We start from the raw sequence: 15,511 nt of genomic DNA, 5'->3' as shown, positions 1-15,511 counted from the left end.
TGTGTGGTAAGGGGGCGGGGCCTGAGCACCTCGTGCTCAGAGCCGCATGGTAAGGGGGCGGGGCTGTGAGCTACGGCCAAGCAAGGGGGGCTCAGGTCACGTGGAGCCAGGTCGCTGCTGCGCTGTCCAGGGCCACTTCTGAACGTGGCACGCTGTGGCTCCGGGAGATGGGGGAAGTGGGAGTAAGCAACACGGTAAGCCCCTCTGAACTGGACCCTCCTTGGACCCCTCCCAACAGCTCTGACCCCCAGCTCTGAGCCCAGCCCCTCTGAGCTGGACCCCCCCTGAACCTCCCCCAACAGCTCTGACCCCCAGCTCTGAGCCAAGCCCCTCTGAGCTGGACTTCCCGCGGACCTCCCCGAACAGCTCTGACCCTCAGCTCTGAGCCCAGCTCCTCTGAGCCGGGCACCCCTCAGCTCCGAGCCCAGCACCTCCTGACCCCTCCCCCCCAACTCTGAGCCGAGCCCAGCCTCTGTGAATCAGGCACCCCCTGTCCCAGAGCCCTGCTCCCCACCCAGCTCTGGGCAACAGCAGTGCCACCCCTAGGCAGGGACAGCCCCCTGGCACCAACCATCACCATCACCCAGCGACAGCCCATTATGTAATTGCAAATGTATACATACCATTAAAGCATTTAATATTTTTAAATCCTGTTCAAATTATTAAAAATTATTTTTTGAATTTATTTCACTGGTTATTTTTAACTTTTCCAAAAACATGATACTACAGTATTGCAACTTTTTTTATGGAAGGGGCCCCCGAAATTGCTTTGCCACAGGCCACCTGAATCCTCTGGGTGGCCCTGTCTAGATTAAACCTATTACTACTTGTCCTCACGTCAGTGGACATGATCAATTTCTTTTGATCACCAACTTCTTTATAATACCCCAAAATGTATTTCACGATTATTATCAGATCTCCCTCAGTCTTCATTTCTCAAGACTAAACATGCTCCTTTTTTAACCTTTCCTCATAGATCAGATTTTTCTAAATCTTTTATCATTTTTGTAGCTCTTCTTGTCTCTCTCCAATTTGTCCACATCTTTCTGAAAGTGTGGCACCCAGAATTAGACGGTGCTCCAGCTGAGTCCTCACCAGTATTGAGTAGAGCCGGAAAGTTGCCTCCTATCCCTGACATAACATTCCAGTTAATACACCCCAGAATGATCTGAGCTGCGAAGGAGAAGGGTCTAGAATTCAGGCTCTAGCCTGAGCCCAAATGTCTACACTGCAATTTTATAGCCCTGCAGCCTGTAACCTGAGAGCCTAGTCAGTACTGGGCTATCCCTGGGTATTTCATTACAGTGTAGACATACCCTGAGTGACCAGAGTGCTGGGTCAGCTCTAGGCTCCTCACACTCTCATACGCTAACACCCCTGTCTGTCAACTTCTCTGAGTTTGTGTATGTGTGTGTGTGTGTGTGTGTTCCAATATCCTTTCTGGACTTTTTTGTTATTATCATTGTTATACTTCACAGTAGAATCCTCTTTACACATTTGTCTTAATGCACTATGCTATTACCAGTTGTCTCTAATGACTGAAAGAAATTGCATGAACCAACAGTAAGTCACAAAATATCTTTTATCAGAGGGGTAGCTGTGTTTAGTCTGTATCTGTAAAAAGCAACCAAGAGTCCTGTGGCACCTTATAGACTAACAGATGTATTGGGGCATAAGCTTTCATGGGTGAATACCCACTTCATCAGATGCAAAATATCCTTTGTTTGTTTATTCTGACACCTCTAGCTTTAATTACTTAGAGTAAAATGTCAGAATGTGGTAGTAAATGTACCGTATTACTGCAGAGTATATTTTGTAGACATAATGAAGCCTTAATTATATGAGAGCTTGTTACAACACTTGCTATTTGCTGGGACTCCTGTTTTAGTGTGTGCATTAGCACGGGTCTATTCTACAGCCTGTCAGTTTCTTGAGTCCTACAGAGTGCTGCTCAGGTTTTCCAATCCTTTCCCTTTTTGAAGGTTGATACTTAAATGTACTGAGGTAAACATTTGATGACAGAGCATGCATTGGAACAAATGTTTATTTCAGCACTTCGGAAATGAGTTGTTGAAACAATAGAATTTATCATGTGGATGTGTTTGTGTCTGTTTATATTAGCTCATTTGTGTCTGGCCTAAAACTAGGTAGTGGGAAAGGAAAGAGTAATAAGGGCAAAATTCATAGGTACCAACACTGTGGAGACCATATTATTCTTTAAAATGTAGGCATTGCAGCAAAATTGAGTATTATTATAGCTTAAAGAAGAATTGAAGATGGCCTATGCCATTTATATAGCTTCAGTAGTCTGTTATGAATATGATTTTTTCCCAGTCATCTCCAATTTTGGAGATGCAATTTTGCACCCACAAATGTTTTCACCTGCATTTAATTGCATGCAAAAATGGTAGCATTTTATGGGGTGCTGGAACTAGCGGTGCTGAGGGTGCAGCAGGAACCCTCTGGCTTGAAGTGATTTACAGGTTTGTTCAGTGGCTTTCAGCATTGCCACTATAAAAATTGTTCCAATGCTGCTGGAAAATTTTCCTGGATCTCTGTATCTGATTTCCTGAATCAGGCAGCTGAGCATGTATATGCAATCATTTGTTCTGGCTGTTGTACACACCCATTGTTTTAGCAAAAGCTTTGCACATCACAACCTATTAGTTACATAGAGATGCAGGGGTAGTGTTAATTAGATATATTTCCCTTTGTCCTGCTAATCCAATTTTAACAGTATTCCAGAATCAGCACAATTCTGGGCACTATTCTTATTATGAATCAATAGGTTAGAGATGGAAAAGACTTACTGGATCATCCAGTCCATAGGACTGCCAGTGCTAAAAGGTGCATCAGATATTAAACTGGTAACAGATCCAGTCTAGGCACTAGCCTGTTGAGGTTTTTTAAATACATCACAGCATTGCTTTGTGAAGAAATCCTAATGCTTGTACTTGAATGCAAAATTTTGCTTGTCTTGGCATCTTCAGAAATGTTTTTTATTCTATTAATTCTGTCTATTAATTTTGCTATATTCTGAGGAAACTTCAAGGAAAATTTCATCACTGTACTAAACAAACAGTTCAGAAATTTAAGTACAGGTGTGCAAAGGAAAGGCAGTGCAAGTAGTATCCCTTGTCACTTTCCATTATAAGACCTTGTTTTCAATTTCAGTCAGAAAAATGAGTCCCTATGTTTCTCAAACCGGACACTCTGACACTTTTGACAATTCTGGCCTTAATTTCTGTTACCTTGTGTGTAAAATGGGAAGGATAATACGACAGAGGTGTTGTGAAGATAAATCCATGAATGCTTGTAAAATGCTAAGATTCAACAATGATAAGACCATAGAAAAGTCCACGAAGAAATAAATCATTGTGTATTCAGTGCAGGGTTTGGCTGGTGTGCGGTAAATAATGCATGTGGCCATGCATTAAATGGCGAGGATAAAAAAAATATTAGTTAACCATTCAGTGAGCACCAAATGTGTGCGCTGAATAAAGCAAGATTCCTGTGGAAAAAAACACTATAAGATTGTATAAATAAAGACAGGAAGTACCAACATTTTGATAAAACTTCCAAATTCTTGACTTTGCAACCTTAATATTCTTTTAAAGTAGGGTTTTGTTGTTGTAATATAATATATACACTTGCATACAGATGAATTAAGTTTTGCACCAATTGGGTTTCTTTAGTTGACCCATTGATCTGGACTGCTTAGAGAAATTTAAAATCATATATGCTTTCTATTATTGAAAGTCAAGTATTTTTTTCATTGCGTGCATTGTAAATACTTACAATGAACTGGATGTAACAGCAATATCATTTCACAGAAGAGTTGCATTCTATCGTTGTTTTAATTAAAACCATTTCGCTGATGGAATGATCATCCTCTGGTGTTTAATGTATTTGTAATGCATCTGTTTGGGCTCCCTTGCTAGAGATATCTTTCATTATAGCCCACTTATCTAAGTTTATAATTAAACTTCTAAATGTAAACCTTTATTAAGTTTCAAGAATGCACTCTGAAACCGAAGTTCCTGACAGAAAACAGGAAAATTTTGCGGTTTATATGTTTCTCCTAATTAGGTCACTATAATTTCAGAGGCATTATTGAATTTAGAAATAATAAAGGTAGTGAAAATTTTTATAGTGGCTTTTTTTTCAGCAGCTAAACATCTATTCTTAAAAAGGAGTCACTGATGTTATAAAATGGAAAAAGGACCAACTACTGTAGTTTGTATTGGACCTTGTCTACATTGGAGTTACCAGCTACTGGTGTAACTGCCTCGCTGTAATTGCATGGATCCATACCCTAGGATAGACACAGTGCACCAGTGTGACTTACTCTGGGTCAGGGCTGGCTCCAGGCCCCAGCGCGCCAAGCGTGTGCTTGGGGCTGCACGCCACGGGGGGCGCTCTGCCGGTTGCCGGGAGGGTGGCAGGCGGCTCCGGTGGACCTCCCGCAGACCTGCCTGCGGAGGGTCTGCTGGTCCCATGGCTCCGGTGGAGCATCCGCAGGCATGCCTGCGGGAGGTCCACCAGAGCCGCGGGACTGGCGAGCAGCAAAGCGCTCCCGCGGCGTGCCTCCGTGCTTGGAGCGGCAAAATGGCTAGAGCCGGCCCTGCTCTGGGTAATACTCAGGAGTAGACTGACTTAGATGATATATCCCCTAATTGTTTGCAAAAGTTCTCTTCCAGATGCAGATATATTACTACCACTGTGTGTTCTTATAAGAATATTTCCTCTCTCACAATTATTGTAGCAAACTGCATTAAGTATTCTGCAGTTTAATGTTCTGATTCATATAAATAACCAATTAAGAAGGTGACATTTAGAAGTAATTGCCAACTAATGTTGTAGGTCTATAAATCTAGCACTTTTACACAGTGCATTTTAATCCATGGATCTCAAAGTGCTTCAGAAAGGAGGGTAAATATCTGTAACTGCATTGTATAAATGGAAAAGGGGAGGCACAAAGGTCCAGAATGCCATTCTTACTCTTGTTGAGTAGTTCTATTGAAGTCAGTGGGACTACTAGTACATTACTCCACAAGTGGCAGAATCTGGCCCTGAGTGACTTGTCTTAGGTCACATAGAAAGTTTGTGGCAACGCTGAGAATAGAATCTAGGTCACTGCACTTCAGTCACAAGACTATCTTCATATAAAATATGTCAGCAGTGGAAGAATTGATAATGTGTGTGTATAAATCCTATGGGAATAAAACCTGTTTCCAGTTTAGCTTGGTATTTTCTCATGATATTAAAAATTGTGTGTGTGCACATGTGCACACAACAATAGCTAATAGTGAAGGACCAGATCCTGGCTCCATGGACGTGGCTGTATAGAGCTTACTCGGGGCTGGTTGTAAATTCACAGTCTAGTTCATTATTTTTTCTTTAGTTTTTCTATAAATCTCAATGTTTGTAAAATTTAGAATAACTTTACCTGAAGACCTTTGATCCGCTGATTATCACAGGTTATCTATGGCACATGTAAAGGGTGGTTTGACAGGCACCATTCCAAGCTATGATCTGCTGAAGAAGAATCAAATAGGATTAGTCTTTGGATAATACCTTTTGCAGAAGGCAGGGCAGAGTTTAGTAGTACATGGTGTTAACATTTCAGAAAGGTCAAGATAAGTGAAAATCTATAAATCTTAGGATGAATAAGTGATGAGTTTCTGCCCTGCATTCCAGGCAAACTGTTATTACTGTTTTTAATTTTGTTTTTTCTGCTAAGGGAATTGAATAATCATTAAAGTGTTTTGTGCTGGACAATTATCAAATGATTTTCAGGTCAAATATAAGACATGCAAGTGCTTTTTCTATTGTTGTTAAAATTGTGCTGGTTTATTTTAGTTGCATGATGTTTTTTAAATGTAATTTTTCCCAACCCTCTTCGTAAGTATTCTCATTGCAAAGAAAAATGCTAGGGCAAATTCAACCATGGCTAAAGTGGGCACAACTCCTACTGAATTCAAAGGGAATTATACTTCCTTATGACAAGAGTGAATTAACTGACTTGGGTTTTCAGACTTCAGCCAGTTCATTTTCAGGTTGAGTAACAAATATTGCACAAATTCATACAGAACAGGGCTAGATTTATGACGTCAGAAGTCATTGCAAGGAGTGTGAAGGGGTACTGCACTAGTGGTAATGATCTCAGTTATTTTCTCTTTGGGGTACCTGCAGAAACATCAATTACTATACTATTGTAACAGAGTGCATTCATTGTGTATTTCCTCCAGTGTTGGTCACTAATGGCTGGCTGCTGTTGAGAGCAGAAAGAGGCATAGCCTTGGTTACCCAGCAGTGCCAAAGACCCTGCTGCTTTAGCAGTGTCTAGCACTGCTGGGACTCTGGTTCTTGTGCTCTGGGTGTGCAAGCACTAGCATTCTGGTTACATGCGTGGGACTGGGCAGCAAGTTTCATTACAGCCTCTTCATCTTGCTATCCATCTATGCAGGGAAAGCCAGAGTCTGGTCACCAATTTCTTACTAGAAAATCCAGGACTCTAATAACCAAATAAGAATTTTTAATATACAAAGAGAACAGAGTCCCTTGATGTGCTCTATAGTTGCTCACCTCTAAAGGGACTGTGGTAGTTTTGTGGTACGTGGTAGGCTTCTGCAGCCTGCATTCTGTTGCGTAAATTTTCATTTTTAATCTGAGGTGGGTGGGTAGGGAAGAATTAAAAAACAAAGAAAGAAACTTCCTGCTAGTTAGCCATTTTTACTGTACTGTCTTTTAAATACATGCTCACTAATAAGATGGCATTGGCATTTATGATAATACATCTGTTACAATGCAGTTTCCATTAGTGGAAGGTATTTCAAAGAAAATGGATTTTGAACCTTTACTGTCACACGTGCATGCAAACAATTTTATTCACATTCCGACTGATCTTTAATATCAGCTAAAAATATAATGTAAACACTGTGGGCCTGATCCTTCAAACATATGAGTGTAGCACTGGAACAAGTCTTGATTTTAATGTCATGAGAAATGTACCAATGTGAGTATTTGCAGGATTGAGCTGTATGCCACTGTTGTCATGGTGTGAAAATACAGGATGGGTAGGGGCCTCAGATATAAGGAGGGATAGCTCAGTGGTTTGAGCATTGGCTTGCTAAAGCTGGGGTTGTGAGTTCAATCCCTGAGGGGGCCACGTAGGGTTCTGGGGCAAAGATCAGTTCTTGGGTCTGCCTACTGAAGGCAGGGGGCTGTACTCAATGACCTTTAATTTTTTTGGGGAGAGGGATAGCTCAGTGGTTTGAACAATGGCCTGCTAAACCCAGGGTTGTGAGTTCAATCCTTGAGGGGGCCATTTAGGGATTTGAGGATTGGTCCTGCTGTGAGCAGGGGGTTGGACTAGATGATTTCCTGAGGTCCCTTCCAACCCTAATAATCTATGATTCTAAGAATGTCATAAAAGACATTGAATAAGCTGGAAAAATCAAGGGGATGTTTAATGTGATGTCCCTATCCTGCAAGTATTATGCACATGTAACTTTAAACATGTGAATAGTCCAACTGAAGTCAGTGGGATGATTTGTACTTGAAACGTAAGCACATGCATATGTAGTGTTGGGGCACAAGATTATTTTAGGTAATGAGTTTGTCTTGGATAACTGTGGACTATATAAATCGTTGTTACCTCTCCTAATTGGCCATTTTTTAAATTTGGGAGTAAGTGGAGAAAGAAACCTATAAGTGACCAGAAAAGAAAATACAGTAAAAGAATTTTGGAGGAGAGAAAAAAATATATATATTTGAGTTGTGATTTGAAGTTTAATTTCCTCATCTGGGGGAAAAAAAACAATATCATGTTTTTTTTCCCCAGATGAGGATCATGAGGATCATGCATCATGAACATGAAGTGCAGATCAGAATTAATAGTTTGAATAATCTGTAAATTATTTTTTAAAATGTGAAGTACAGATTTTTTTCCTCTCTGTATTTCCAATTCACAGTTAACTATGCCTTCACATTTGGAAGTTTGAGATATTCAGTAACTAAATTTGATGTGAAATCTTGGTGGCCTTCGTAATGTAATTTATTCATGCTACTGTGGATGGCATATGTTGCCTGTGTGGTAACTTTTTATCATATCTGCACAGAACTGCTAGTGTTTCAAATTGTGTTACACAAACTGAGATAAAGGGACAAATTCAGATTTTTCTTGCCTCGGTGTAAATCAGTGTACTCAGTGGAGTTACACTAGTGTAAGTGAGATGGGAATCAGGTTCAGGGTCTTTAATTTATTCCTGTGAGTTTCTTTTTCAGACTTAATATAATCTCTGTACTCCTCAGACAACAGCAGGCTGTTATTTTTGTAGTCTTTCTCAAGGAACTAACAGATGCCAAGCCTCCTGACTAGGGCAGGAGTCTCCTACCCTTGGGAAGTTACTGCTACACACTAAACCTTCCAATTCTGAGCTGGGGAAAGTATGGTCAAAAGGCAGCTGATGAGTGCTACCTGAGTTAAAAAACACAAACTGAAAAACCACAACTGGCAGTGAGTGTTGTCTGAGGTTTCCTTGGATTTGTGGATTAGGGTCTTTAGTGAAATATCTTCTAGTGGAAAGATAAAGTCCCTATCCTGGCCTTATTCAGCTCCACAATGTGGAGTGCTGGCTGGGTCCTATTTGAACCTACAGAGGTCTCATGAGGGTCAGCAGCAGAGTGCCTGCACAGGGCATGATCCTGCAAAGTTCTGAGCACTCTGGCCCTGATCCAGTAAAGCACGTTAGCATGTACTTAAATTTAAGTTTATGAGCAGGCCCATTGCATTCAGAGAGATGTCTTGCATTCTTGAACTTAAGCACATGCTTAAGTTCCTTGTAGGATTAGAACTTGTGACGGGATCCCCAGCGTGCATGCTGGGACTGTGGAACCTCTGTGCCCCCCGAACTCTCTCCAGCCTGGGTTTTCTCTCACAATGCCTTGCTAGTGACCAGCAGCAAACCCCTCCAGGTGCTGTTATCACTTAGCACAACCACATGTGGGGACCCAACACCCAGCTAGATTACATGAATGCTCCCAGAGCCACTCATGAATCACACACAAAAAGTCACCAGAGCCAAATCCCCTCAGCTCCCAGCACTGTACCTCAGGAATATGCCATCTTGCACTGTTCGAGATGGGCAGTGCAGAATTATTAATTGGTTCACCACTTCATCAATGGAAAGTTGAGGAGATTTGCCAAACTCTTCATCAAATTCATTGGTAAAGATAAACAAAACAAATTTATTGACTACAAAAGATAGATTTTAAGTGATGGGCAAAAAAGTCAGAATTAGTTGCCAAAAGAAATAAAATGTAAGCACACAGTCTAAACTCTCCTCCCTATTAGACCGGGCAACAACTAGACTAAGCAGTTTTTCTCACCCCACTGGATATTGCAGTTCATAGTACACAGATTTCACCTTTGAAATCTGGGCCAGTTCCCTCAGTTGGAGTCTTCAGAGTGTCCTTGTTGATTGCAGCATAGATGGGTGAAGGAGAAAGGCCCAACATGGGCCTCCTCTGTTCGGTTTTATACCTCAGTCCGTGTGCTTGGAAAATAAGTCCAGGCACGTCTGGGTGAGTCTCCAGGCAAGGTTGAGCAATTCCCCTCTTTTGGCCTCATGCAGGTGAGTCATTGCATTGTAGCTCCCTTGCTGGACAGTGGTTGTTGATGGGTTGGTTGACAGCCGACGCGAGTGTTGGCTATTTTCCTTGCTGTTGCCTCTGGAGCTAATATCTGGCCGAATCCCCAATTTACAGTATGTTTTAGTGATAACCATACAACGTAATTCTCATAACTTCATATGGGTTAACGATATACATTTATGGTTAGAGAAATGACTTTAAGAAGATCGTAAACTTTCCCCGATACCTTAAAAGGCAGGCTTCACAACTGTATATAAATGAGGAATATGGGGTTACAGAGTGCTCCCCCAAGGTACAGAATGTCACAGAACCAGTGTTGCCAAACCCTGCCAAGTCTCCCCCACCGCAGGACATCTGTCATACATAGTATCAGTCGTGGAGGTTGTGATGCTAGGAATGACATGAGGGGAAGCGGTGCCCCTTGATATTTGTTGTGGAGTGAGGAGGATTAGTCCAGATGAGTGATTGTTGTGTAGAGTTAATTACAGGATGGCCTAGTGTTAGAGCTGGCCAAAAATTTTCCTGTGGAATAGAACTTCACCAGATAATGCTGGTTTGTGAAACCCAAAATGTTTCACAAGAACAGTTTGGATTTGAACTCTAGTCTCGTCACAGGCAAGTTTATGTTGGAAAGTTGCCTAGTGAGCTCAGGGTCTCTTGCAGCTTCCAGGGTCTGTGGCATTGGGGCAGCTCCATGGTGCAGAGCTTCAGGACCAGGGATCGTTGGATCGTGCCTAGACAACCTTGCTATGCCAGGGATTCTAGGCTCTCTGCCTCAGAGATGGGATCCTGAAAGCCCCGGGACCCCCAGCTCTCACCAACACTTGGCTCCCAACTCAGCAGCAAGGAGCCTGGAAACCCAGAGAGCCCCACCTCTCACATATGATTTCTTATCTCTTCTCTCCCCCGCCCTCCTTGAATTTCTTTTTGGCTGAAACTTGCAGTTTTCATTCTGAAATGGAACAAAAACTTTTTTGGAGCTTCCACTGGCATGGAATTGAGGTATGTGTGTCACTCTCTCTCCTGAAGTCATCTCATTTGCAATGCACTGGATCCAAATCCTTCTTCCAAAGAGTAGGGTGCAGAGCCCCTACGTCTCACTTCTATACCAGGCCCGGTTGGCTTCTTGGGCTTGATTAGCCCAGTGCAAACTTGCTTACGAGGCCACTTATGGTCCTTTGTTTGACCCTGTAAGATTTAGGATTTAGCTCTAGACCAGGGACTAGGATTTTCTTTTTTCCTTTCAATTCAGGGTGCAATGTTTGTTCTTGAAATTGAAAGTCTAGGTCCTAACGTTAACCCCAAAACATTGGGAAAAGTCCATGAATGCAAGCGTCTTACATTGCCTGCATTACTTTGCCTGTGTAAAAAGCTCAAGTTGATATCTTTACAGGTTTTGCAATGCAGCTAAAATATAAAAATGAATTAAGCTAAACAGATACAACAATGTATCCTCCACAGCAGTTAGTCAATATCTGATTAACTATAATTACATGAGTTTATCATGATAGAAACTATTTGAGTAATTTCAATAAAACTCCAAATTAAAAGATTTAGTGTATATCCACTATTTTCAGGTTTATCTTTGACTTCTTATCAAGAACCATACTGTGTATTATGTATTGTAATAATGCTGCTTTTTTATAAGGCTGGAAATGTAATGGAATTTCAGAACTAAACTTCTAATATCTGATAACTTTAATGAAAGGCACCGAATGATGCCAATAACATGTTGCAGAAGAATCTTATCACTCTGCTTTCCCTGTCCCAGTGGTGAAACTTTGACATAGGAAATGTGGGACTAATGATCAGGTACAAATGTAGGAATTCAGGAAATATAAATGCAAAAGCTAATCTTGTAGGAGCAGAAACCAAGATTTCTGTATAATGTTCTCTTTCAAATCAAAATTCAGTTCTTAGTTCTAATGCCATTTTTTAATTGTATCATCTACTTACAGTATGCAGAAATGAACTGGCAATCCAAATCTTGTGTCTGTGTCCTTAGCTTCATGGAAGTTGGGATTCATATCTAGAGCTGAATTTTGCAACTTGAATCTGTCTCCATCCATGGCTTGTTTAATTATAAAATACCAGATATCATGGATGATGGACATGTTAAAGATAAATAGATCGAAGAGAGAAAAAGTGTTGCATAAGGCTCTCACATGACATGTGGCGAAAGTCTTGAATTTTAAAGTTGTGACACTAGCAAATTGCTTTTTAGGAATTCACTAAGGGCATTGGTAATGGCCACCATTTTGGCTGATACCTAGAATTGAACCAGGGGCCTCCAGAGCTAAAAGTACGTATCTCTACATGTACCATCTCTAAAGTACCCACATAACAGACTATGCTCCAGAGAAGGGGTTGTGCAATGTGTATTGAGTAGTACTGACCCTGAGTGCTCTGCTTTATTACTATGTATTTTAAGCAAACTAATTTTGCCTTTTCTTCCAAATCTAGGACTAGAGAAGACAAGAGACTGAATTATGTTTCTGAGGGATCTCTTGGTTTCTGCTCATTGGGCATGGCAGGGCATGAGGAATATCTTGCTTTTACTTGTGCTGTCAATGTTGCAAACAACTGATTTGGAAGCCAGGAAAGATCATCAATTTGTCTGGAAAACAGGTAGGAATCAACATATTCTTTTATTCACTTTCTAGTTCCTATGATTTAAGAAGTCTGTTACCTATTCCTACTCTGACTTAGCACTGTAAGAAATTCTCAAAGAAAAATGTCCTAATAGTATTTTCATGTAGTTTTATTTATTTGTGTGTATATATACATATATTTTCCCCTCTACTTTAGTTTATTTCATCTTTTTGTTCACTGAAATGCTGTACCCTACAGTGACACTTGGTATAGTCTGGGTTTTCATAATACTATCACTTGAACAGAGGCAGCAAACAGGAGACTTTGTCCTGGAAGGCGGTGGCACTTAGTGAGTGGTGCTTTTGCTCCATCTGTGGGTTCTCTGTGAACAGGCTGCATAGCTGGGCCATGAGGCCTTGGGTAAGCAGTTGAGACATATCTGTCTGTTGGTGCCTTGGTAAAGGCCATGAGGCTTGGAGCTTTGATCAGATCCAGTGTTTGAAGTCTTTGAGTGGTCCTTTGTTTCCTAGTGGTGAGGGATGGAACTGGGCTAAACAGAGAGACTTGATATAAAACACATCTTGTTGGGTGAATTTGAGAGCCACAAACGGGGGCAGCTACTAGGGGAGTTTCGGAGATAGTTGAGAGCAGGAGTGTGAAAAGCTTTGCTTCCAGGTTCTGCTCCTACATGCAGTTTCAAGATGGCCAGCGATGGAACTGTGAGTGTCCTGCAATGGATGTGCGTTATTTTATTTCCTGCCTGAAGCCAGAAGGGACATACTACACATGAAGTGAAAGCCGGTGCTGGAGAAACTTCTTGGATTGGACAGGCAAATAGAGACACTATTGAGAAACAGAGAAGTTGAGGAGTTCCTAGACAGCCCAGTTCAGGAAACATCAAGTACACCAGGTTCAAGGAAGAAAGAAGCTGGCCACCAAGGAGTTGGGAGACAGAAAGCCAGAAAGCAGGCCTGGCCATTCATACCTATCAGAGGCAAGAGGTCACATCTACATTTTTTGCAATTTGAGACAGAGGAGGGTAGGTGGACTGTGGCTACTAGAGAGAAGAGGAAGCTTTTAGCTGTATGGAATTCCTCCTGGTCAAGTCAGTGGTGTCCAACCATTTTACACACACAGTCACTTTTTGAATTTAAGATCAACCCAGGAGCTGCACCGCCCCACTCACTCCATTTTTCCCTCACTCACTTTCACCAGGCTGGGGCAGGGAGTTGGGGTTTGGGAGGAGGTGTAGGCTCTGGGTTGGGGCCAGGATTCAGAATGTGGGAGGGGTCTTTAGGCTGAGCCTGGGGCAGGGGATTAGGGTGCAGGAGTGAGGGGTGCAAGCTCTGGGAGGAAGTTTGGGTGCAGGGGTCAGATGGTCACATTGCACCTAATCTCATAGAATCCACTGGACTGTTCATGAATTTTACTTTTTATTAGTTTCGTTTGTGGTTTATAGATCCAAAATCCTTCAGGGATTGTCACAAATCAGTGTAACATTCTCAACTATGGGGTGTGCATTGGCTGAGCCTCGGGCATGGGGTTAGGGTGAAGGAGTGAGGGGTACAAGCTCTGGGAGGGAGTTTGGTGCAGAAGGGGGCTTATAGCTGGTGCAGAGTTTTGGGGTGCAGGAGAGGGTGGGGGGGTGGGCTCTGGGAGGGAGTTTGGGTGAAGGAGAGGGCTTCGGGCTGGAGCAGGGGGTTGGGATGTGTGTGAAGGGTGCAAGGTGGAGACTCTGGCTGGGAGGCGCTTACTGCAGAAGGCTCCTGGCTGATGGTGCAGTGGGGCTCAGGCAGGCTTCCTGCCTTCTTTGGCCCCATGCTGCTCCTGGAAGCAGCTGGGCTGCTGGCATATCTCTGCGGCCCCTGGGGGAAAGAGGAAATGCGGGTCTCTGTGCGTCGCTCACTCCTGCAAGCGCCGCCTGGCCAATGGGGACTACAGGGCTGGTGCTGGGGGCAGGGGCAGTGTGTGAACCTGCAGCCCCCACCCAGGGGCAGCAGGGATGTGCCAGCAGCCAGCCTCTTCTGGGAGTGCCATGGGGCCACGGCAGACAGGCAGCCTGCTGAGCCCTGCTGTGCTGCCAGACTTTTAGTGACCTCGAGATCACAATCAACTGGCAGAGACTCCAGAATCGACCACTGCTTCAAGTTGATACCAGGTCTTCAATGTTTAAACTGTAAAAGATACCTCTTAAGAACCAGGGGGTCTAAGGGAAGGGAAAGCTGTATGAGACATGCCTGTGCATGGTAGCTAAGCCCAACCTCTAAGAATCAGTTTTGCCCATAAAGAGTTTCCTCAACTGTCAAAGGAAGTCTGTCGATCCTTGCTGGAGGTTCAACACTCAGAAGAATCAAAAGAACATTCTGCAAAGGTTAAACAGACAACAGGATGGTGTACTGTCTTCCCAGAATCAAGACACGAGACATCACTCACATGAAGTTGGAGGAATTTCTGAAGTTAATGGGCAAGGATCCATTTATGGGCACTAATGACACTGCATCATGGGATATATCGCAGATAAGAGATGACCAGGGAACTCAGAAGCATGCTGAAGAATAATGTCCAAGCGATCTTCTTTGTTATCTTCTTGTCCCGAGAGTGAAGGGAGACAGAAGGCAGAAGATTCTAAAAATGAACCACTGGTTAGGTAAGTGGTATAGGATTTGGTTTTGTGGAACATTGGTCCACCCTCTTCTATGGGAAGAGGAGACTCAGTAGAAATGGAACCAATCTCCTCAAGAACAGGCTGGCTCGAGTAGTCAGGAGGGTAATATTATTAAACTGAAATAACACAATGGGAGGGTAAAAAGAGAGGAGATATGAGCACTCATTTAGTGCAGAATCAAGAAGTTGAGAACAAAATTAACGGAACCAAAGGATGTGAAGAGAAGAGATTCTTTAATTTCCTGTACATCAATGCTAGGAACCTCAGTAGCAAACAAGAGGATTTGGCATTGCTCATTTGTGAGTATAAATTCAATCGAGCTGATATTACTGAAACATGATTCACACATTTGGAACGTTAACATAAATGGTTATAACCTATCTCTCAGTTTACACAATATAAATGTGATTAGTCATGATAAGCTACCGTTAATTTTTAGTTCTCTAATCAGTTCCTCTTGCTATTGCTATTGCTATACAGGCATATGCTAAATAAGGTATAGGTATGGATTAATGCCGTAATGCAAAAGCCTACAGGTCCCAAACTGTAAAACAATAGCTTAGCCAAACTATCTAAGGCCTAAGGTTTAAAGACTTG

General features: G+C 42.4%; 1 protein-coding gene across 3 annotated transcripts in view; it reads left to right on the top strand.

The window, feature by feature from the left end:
• THSD7B (thrombospondin type 1 domain containing 7B) overlaps positions 1 to 15,511 on the top strand; it is a 539,966-nt gene that overhangs the window by 80,909 nt on the left and 443,546 nt on the right. For all 3 annotated transcript variants that reach the window (XM_050969171.1, XM_050969170.1, XM_050969169.1), the window contains exon 2: positions 12,121 to 12,285. In XM_050969171.1, coding sequence (XP_050825128.1) covers positions 12,147 to 12,285 — 139 coding nt within the window. In that variant the 5' untranslated portion in view covers positions 12,121 to 12,146. The remainder of the gene's footprint in view (positions 1 to 12,120; positions 12,286 to 15,511) is intronic.

Source organism: Gopherus flavomarginatus, chromosome 10 (genome assembly GCF_025201925.1).
Source record: "Gopherus flavomarginatus isolate rGopFla2 chromosome 10, rGopFla2.mat.asm, whole genome shotgun sequence".
Classification (NCBI taxonomy): Eukaryota; Metazoa; Chordata; order Testudines; family Testudinidae; genus Gopherus; species Gopherus flavomarginatus.
This window is presented reverse-complemented; position numbering and strand designations above follow the sequence as displayed.